General features: G+C 37.4%; 1 protein-coding gene across 1 annotated transcript; it reads right to left on the reverse strand.

Moving 5' to 3' along the window:
- Positions 1-1,244: 1,244 nt before the first annotated feature.
- On the reverse strand, positions 1,245-1,772 carry LOC101580379 (interferon alpha-2-like). Its single transcript, XM_012516305.1, has one exon. It carries the CDS (start codon positions 1,770-1,772, stop codon positions 1,245-1,247), a length of 528 nt encoding a protein of 175 aa, XP_012371759.1.
- Between the last annotated feature and the right edge of the window lie 6,342 nt (positions 1,773-8,114).

The raw sequence follows: 8,114 nt of genomic DNA on the forward strand, positions 1-8,114 counted from the left end.
TGGCAAGTCAACTCTTACTAATGAAGCAACTGCCAATAATCTTCCCAATGTAGTGTAGCTGCAGTCCACTTCCTCCTAAAAGCAAATTCCTCTTCTAAGTATGTTTGTTTTCTTAAATACACTCTTACCAATATTCTCACTTATTATTAGTCTCTAATGTAAGACTCTTCCACCACTGAATCTTTTTGACACTTCTCTGCCCTCCCTCTGAAAGCTGAAGGGCTCCAGAATCACTCTTTAATCTTTTTTCTCCTTCTCATCCCTCCCTCTGTAACCACCTTTTCTGCTAGGATTTTAGTAACCACAAATAAACACCCAGCAACTTCCCTTTTTTTGTATGTTAAAAACCTTTATATTCAAATAATGGTGGACATTGACTTAGGTGTGTACTAGTCAACTTAAAACTTCACTTTTTATGTTCTATCATGCTGCAGTGTAAATGTTTCTGAGAGAATTTTGGGGGGTTTCCTTCTTGTAAATTACATAGCTAATGTTAACTATGTATTTCTATAGATTTACATTTTTTAACCTACAAAACAAAAATAAATGTAAACCAGAACCTCATTAGATGTTTAACTTCATAGCCTGAGGGCAATGTATAAACTGGTTTATAGGAAGTGAGTGTATTTTTTTTTTCACTCTAATTTTTTGGCAGCTCTGGGAACCAATTCCAGAGCCTCAGATGCTCTGTGAGCTTATGTCTATTGAGACTACATTCACTGCCCATGAGATAGTCCGCATTTCCTTATATTCTGAGTATGACAATAATGAGCAAATGGATGCTGTCTTCCTTTCTTACATAAGGTTGCACAATAATGTGTGGTGCACTCAAGAATAAGCACGTACAACAAATTTTCTATGATGAAAATTTAATGCAAGAAGTAAATGACAAATTAACTACAAAGGACATATTTTTCCATATTAAAAATAATTTAAGGTTTTCCATAACATTAGGTATACAAAAATAATTTAAATTTTATACATAGTTAAATAAATATATTGGGAATTAAGTAGAGAGATAAATAAATGCATTGGCATAGTCATCTGGAAAGGAATATTGCCTATAGAGAAAGACAGTGTTGTCCAGTATTCATGAAAACATGGAACAGTTCGAATTTTGTATGATTGCAGCATCAATGAGAGTCATCATAATGTCAGAGCTTGCTCAAGTATAGTACAGTATATTGGTCGGCAAAAATCAGCTCATGTTCCAGGTGGACTCAGTGCTTACTCTTTATTCTGCCTCAGAAAGTTGCTCCTGAAGACAAGGCTCTCCAGATTTCGGCTCTGACAACCTCCCACGCACACGGGCTGTATCTCTTCTCCTTCAGGTACACAGCGATCCTGTTGAAGTAACTCCTCACAGCCAGCCTGGGGGCCTCGTCCAGCCCCGCCTCCAGGGTCAGGCAGGCCCGCAGGTCCTCTCGCTGCTCGAGGAGGCCGGTGCGGAAGGCGTCCAGCAGGCTCTTGTCCCAGGCAGCGGATGAGTACTGTGTGTCGAAGAGGCTGAAGGTCTGGATGTTCACCTCGTGGAGGACGTGGAGGGCCTGAGCTTTCTGGAGCTTCTTGCCATCAGACTCCGGCTGGGGGAGGCCAAAGTCCTTCCTGTCCTTGAGGCAGGAGAAAGTGGAGATTCTCCTCATTTGTCCCAGGAGCACTAAGGCTCTCTTGTTCCTCAGGTTGTAGTTCTGAGGCAGGTCGCAGCTCAGAGAGAAGGTTGACGTGCAGCTGAACACCACCAGGGCCACCAGGAAAGCAAAGGGCAAGGCCATTGGGAATCCTGCTGATGCTTCTGCCCTGGCTGAGATGGGTGATCCTGAGCCCTGGTCTCTGGGTTCTCTGAAGATCTTGGCTTGTTCGTTTGGCTTAAATAGGGAACATCTGAGGTTCCATTTTCTGAATACCCTCCCTTGTTTTCTACTTCTGTTTTTCCTTTCCTTTTTTGCATTCTCTACTTGGGGTTTGGTTGGGTTTCCTGTTCACTTTGTTGTCATCACTCCCTGCACTTCCCATGCCACTGGACTTCCTTAGATCTTTTTTCTAATTGAATCCCTGATCAAAATTTAATGACAGATATCTGAAAATATATTTATATTGAATCTATATTTTTTCTTTGCTCATAAGAAGCAAGTAGAAGTTTTATTAAATCTATAGTTAAAGACTAAACAAAAATTTTGAAAAGAAAGTTAAATTCAAAAGCTTTGATAATAACTTCATATAATTACTTGGATTTTACTTTTAGTATAATATATTTCCTTTTATTTTTTGCAGAACCAGTGATTGAACTCAGGCCCTTGCACTTGCCAGGGAAGCACTTATTCCACTGAGCCATCTCCCTGAGCCCTATAATGTATTTCCATATGAATTATGTTTTCTATTTATAAATTACATATTTATTTAAAATCTCTGATTTTGCTTAATGTATACACTTGCATAAATTTAAATAAATCATATCATATGTAAATGTATGCATTTAGAAAAGTACAATACTAGGGCTAGGCATGGTGGCAGCCTCCTGGAATCCCAGGTTTTGAGAGGCTGAAACAGGAAAATTGCTTCAAGTTGAAAGCCGGCCTGGGACACATAGTAAGATTAAGTCCAGGAGAAAGAATTATATAGTTAGAACTTGTCTCAAAAAATAAATATAAATGTGTAATAAAAACTTTAAATATCTTTCAAAATGTCTATGTGCTACACTATATATAAATTATTTTTCCTGAGTTATATTGTTAGTTTAAATGATTTCTCTTTGGTTTCACATGAGAAGATACTTTTTTTTTTTCTTTTGGTGGAACCAAGGACTGAACTCAGGCCCTTGTGCTTGCCAGGCAAGCAATTATTCTACTGAGCTATCTCCCCAGCCCTGAGAATATTCTTTTTAACTTCTTCACATGCTAGATATTCATCTAGACATGGTCAGTATTTTTTTCTTTTTAAAACTTGAACACAATTATTTACATGTTGAATCACTTTAACAAAATTAAATAACAAAACACAAATAACTCCTGTTAAATTTGGATAGCCCAAACATCCTGTGAAGCACTGAGGGTCACATAAAAGCTTCACATACAAGATAGTCAACTACAGACCAATATATATGGGAACAGAGGTCACATTTGTATTGGAGAGAAATCCTCCAGTCTCAGTCACTTCTTGTCTGTAGATTTGCAGCATGGATCCTACATGTATCGAGTATATTTTCCATGAATTGAGTGTCCATGCTTTTAAGAAAAATATAAAGGAAACCCAAAGTAAATTCTAAGGAATATTATTTCCTTACAGTGGTGCTTTGTAGTGCCACAAACTATTGCATTATCTGAGATCTGTTCATAGTCCCACAAATTAATTTTCTCCTACATAGGAAGTATATTACCCCTATCTGAGAAATGATCACACTGAATTTTGTCACACTGATCCCTTAAAATTTGAATTAAAATTCAAATACCTCAAAAAACTTTCAGATCTTCAAATCCTACTTAATTATTAGAAAATAAAACTCTTGCTCCTTAATGTCAGTATTTCCATTAATTATACATGTGATAAAATAAGTGTGCTGCATGGTGACCCTGAGTAGAATACAAAAGAGCAGATATCCATTCTCATTTCATTTTTCATAGAAAGTAAACATTGTTGCTCTTTGCATTGCAGTGACTAGGGACAAATAAAAAACAAATGTATGTCTTAAAGTGAAAAAGAAAGCAATGAAGGAGTATCCTTTGGGGAACTAATGACAAAACATAGTTCGGCTCACTCAGCCCTGTAAGATAGAGATTAAAATCTGAGATAGAACAGAGTAAAATGTTTGAAGGGACATCGATAAAATGGGCCTGGCTGAAAGAGAATCATTCTCTGGTCCAAGACTTGTTCTCAGCTTTGTGGTATTCTACCATCACAGAGAGACTAGGAAGACACATCAACCAACTTACAATTAAATACAGAAGCAAGGCGAATTTGGGAGAACCCGGTATTCTCTCTGCATAATAGAAAATTGCTATTTACAACATGTTCTCTCCTAGTATATAAACTTATAAGGTCAATATTCTTGTTATACCTGGGAAGAAAAAAAGTGAAATGATAATTTAAAGTACATTCCCTCAATTTATTAGTTAAATAATTCAATGGAATGCTAAATGGAATATGTCACTAAGGTGTATATTGTGCTCATGGTCAATCAGACACTGTGCTTGGCCCTTCCAAAATCCATCCTCATCTGACCCCATGGATTAGACCCTCCTTTTTATATCTATTGAAATCTTCCACAGTCACAGGAGACCTCAGTGGGTAAGGGTGACAGTGAGAGGTGCTTCTGTTATCCCCCTTTATCTAAGGGGAAAAATGAACATGCAGGAGTCTCCTGAGCCCTGGAGCCACTTTAGACTCCTGCTATGAGATCAAAACTCCCACTCTGAGTTCTTAGTTCTTATCTGCTCTCTAGGGATACTTTGGCCTTCAGGATGACAGCTGATTTTAGGCTGATCTGTGTTCTCACTAAGGGGACTCTTGCCTGGGAATGCCAGATGTGTTCTCTTAGGCTCCCATTACTCTCCTTCCAAAGCCCCAATTGCTTAAGCCAGACGTGTTAACTAGTACCTAACCTAACCTGTGTTAATGGCACATGTTATATCCTGGCTTTTGTTTTCCTTCAGAATGTGCCCTCATAAACTTGAACGTATTTATTAAACACCTTGTGCATCCTAGCTCTCTGTCTGCTTTGAAGCTTCAGCTAAATCAGCAAAGTTAAGGAGCTAAATTAGGATGAAACCAAGGAGCTAAGGCTCAGAGCTGAACTCTGGAAAGGGTCTATTAAGGGATTCAGAGTGTGAAACTGGCAGCCATTCTGCAGAAATGAAGAGTCCAGCTCATTACAAAAGGACTGAGAGGGCAGACTCTGGGCCATCTGTCTTGTTGGTTTCCTTGTGCCTTTTATTGGTAGATTTTTTTGGTTTTTTGTTTTTTGTTTTTGTATTTTGGGGAAGGGTCTACAGGGTGTTCAGGGTCTCACTACTAGATTAGACTCATAATGATCTGCCTGTTCACAGCCTCCCAAGAGCTGGGATTACAGGCTCACACCACCACGCCCAGTTTTGATTGTCATCTCAGCGCACCCTGGGGGCAGGGCCAGCCTGACAAGCCAGAGGATCGAACCCTCGGCCCTTGCACCTGCTTGCAGGCCCTTTAATCTGCTGAGTTATTTGGCCAGACCTGTTGGTAGGTTTTGCTGCTGAGTTGATTGTGTTGATATACTTGGAGGAACGGGGTCCAACGAGCAATATCATGATAGAACTGAAGAAGACAGTTTGAGGAAAAAATTAGCATTCTTGCAGTTATGGAAAATAATTTTGCAAAAATGAGCATAGAAATAAAACTAGTCTGCCTTTGACTTTATACTTTTTTAGGTAGATTATGATTGATTACTACCAACATTTATCCTTTGAAGCTTTGGAGACTAGAGAAAGAAACATCGTATGAACCTTTATCTACATTCATTCTGCTTGTGCATGTTGAAGCGGAAACCTCACAGCCACAGCTTTGCTAGAGACCTCAGACTTTAGACAGTAAGCACAGAGCTTTGCTTTCTGCACTTTATGTTTTGGGGTATATCTTGTATAGAAACTTTAGAAAATGAAATTTTTCGAGAAAGAACCTTTTTTATTATGGATTCTTGAATGCTCAATATAATATATATGGGTGGTGATTTTCAGTTTGTGGATGTTTTCCAGGTGTGATGCTGGGGTGGATTCCGGTAGGGGCAATGCTGAGGAATGGTCAGTGGTGACACTAGACACTAGACGTGGCTGTCCAAGTAGCCCACGGCTGGACACGGTGATGCTTTCCGTGGGGTGAAGTTTCCACTTTATGGTGTTAAATTAGTAGAAAAAAAAATAATGTGGACATACGAAAACTCACACACTTTTTACAATTAAATTTTTATCTATGATTCAAATGATAATTTTATAGAACTGTACTTTCTTGTCTTTAAAAAAGGAAATGATTGCAATGACATTTGCAAGATTATCTCTTTCTCAATAGACAGAACTAATATGTATGATAATTTCTTGTGACTCAGTGAGCATCTTAGACAGCTTTTATTGAACTTTATTGAAACCTTCTTCATGGGACTGACCATCACTGGTATTGCTAGAGAACAAAATAAACAGCGTGGTGTACATGCAGTCCTGACCACTTCACAGGTCACACTTCTCTTTGTCCTCATGTACACTCACACAGAATGAAATGTAAAATTCTTCATTCTGAGTGAGGATTCATTACATCAGTTTTATGTTCTGGATTTTTATTATAGTTTTTAAATCTCCTTTAACTCTGAAATTATAGGCAAGTTTGTCTGGCTTCCATTGTTTCTGTTGTGATTGCAGTTATTTTAGTTTTTTTCTTCCTTTTCAGGTGTGTGTGTATGTGAGTGTGGGTGTGTGTGTGTTGGTGGACAGACTGACTGCTACAGTTTGCTCCCATTCTGCTATAATGAAGTGTGCCAATCTGTACATCCACGGTATTTTGGTTATTTTCAATATATGTATAAGATTGTAATAGCTATAAAACTACATAAAATTTATAAAACTAGGAATTAATGTAAAAGAATTCTTATCATATTCATCTGTAACAGAATTATAAGGTTGCTATAGCAATATGGTATGAGAATGTCATAAGTAATTAATTAAGGCCAATAATTCCAGAAGCAATTATATCATCAGTAGTAACGTTTTCATGAAGGAGTCAATTGGTTACATATTTCAGCCTATAAAAAGGAGGAAAAGGAGCCAAGGAGCTTACTGGTATTCAAAGTAGTAAAACAACAATAAAATATAAGTTTATATATAAGTGACTCTAAATTAACTTTAAATACATTGACATGACTGTCAGTACATTGATTGCTTAAATTTCAGAAAAGAAAAAGAAAAACCACGCACCCAGAAGATAGCCCATGGATTTTCCAGATCTCTTTTGGCCTGCATGACTTCACAGTCTCTGACTCCCCCTATCTTAGGTACATTCCCACATTTTCAAGAACAATGACGTTCAGTTGAGTTTCTGGGCCCATCATTTTCTGTCTCAAGGGGGAAAATATGGAGTAATGACATGAAGTTTATGAGGCTAAATCAAATCAACATGCATTTTAAAAATGGTTTCAGAGTCTTAAACTTTAAAGCCTTCAGTTAATATTTGTTGGGTAAAATGTTGTTTCTGCTTCTTCTGGATTACTTTCTCTTTCATCCAGACTTTAGATCTACAATAGTGAAATAAAACTGACAAGAGGGACCTGAATTTATTTTCAGTAATTTTTGATACACAATTTTCCTCTGATAGTCAACATTCCTAGAAAGCTGTTGTTGCCTGTGAGTAGTAGTAAGGCTAACTATGATGGAAGTGAGTGAAAGAAACTGCCTGACTCCTAGGAGGAAGGACAGACATCAGGAGTCCTTGTGTCCTCCTATTCTCCTTCCTCTTGCTCCAACAATCTTTCTGATTTTTAATTTTACCCATTCAGCAGTCACTGAAATCACCAATTTCATCTGTTTTTCCTTTGCAGTCATAGATTCCCTCCACAGAGCATCGTACTGATATTCAACATAATCTCAATAGATCAGAACTATAACTAAATGTATTATAATTTTAAATGGACAAAGTCTTAAACGTATTAACACAACATGCCATTACATTCATGAGATCTATATGAATGCAAGTATATTTGAAAAAGGAGAAAACTGCAAAGAAATAAACTATCCACCTGCTTTTTTCTTTACCTTTTTAAAATACATATGTCTAATTTTTAAATTTAATTTTGCTCAGGCAAGTCTATCTTCATTGTTTCCTTTAATTTACTGTGACATTTTTCCATAATAAGCTACTTAAAGAGAAACTTTGCTCAAGAATGAAATGAAACAGCAAAAACAAAATCACTACTGCTTTTAGAAGCCAATACTTCCAACAGTTTTATTCAAATAATAACACACAATATATGTGTATTATATATTTACATTGCTTCCGGGGCTGGCCTTCTTGACCATCAAGAAAATGGCAACATCAGCCAATGGGATCCCCACTCAGCGTCACTTCATTCAGATGCTTTGAATGGGAGAGTCTAAGATTTTCAAGTT

Source organism: Octodon degus, unplaced genomic scaffold (assembly GCF_000260255.1).
Source record: "Octodon degus isolate 3935 unplaced genomic scaffold, OctDeg1.0 scaffold00099, whole genome shotgun sequence".
Lineage (NCBI taxonomy): Eukaryota > Metazoa > Chordata > Mammalia > Rodentia > Octodontidae > Octodon > Octodon degus.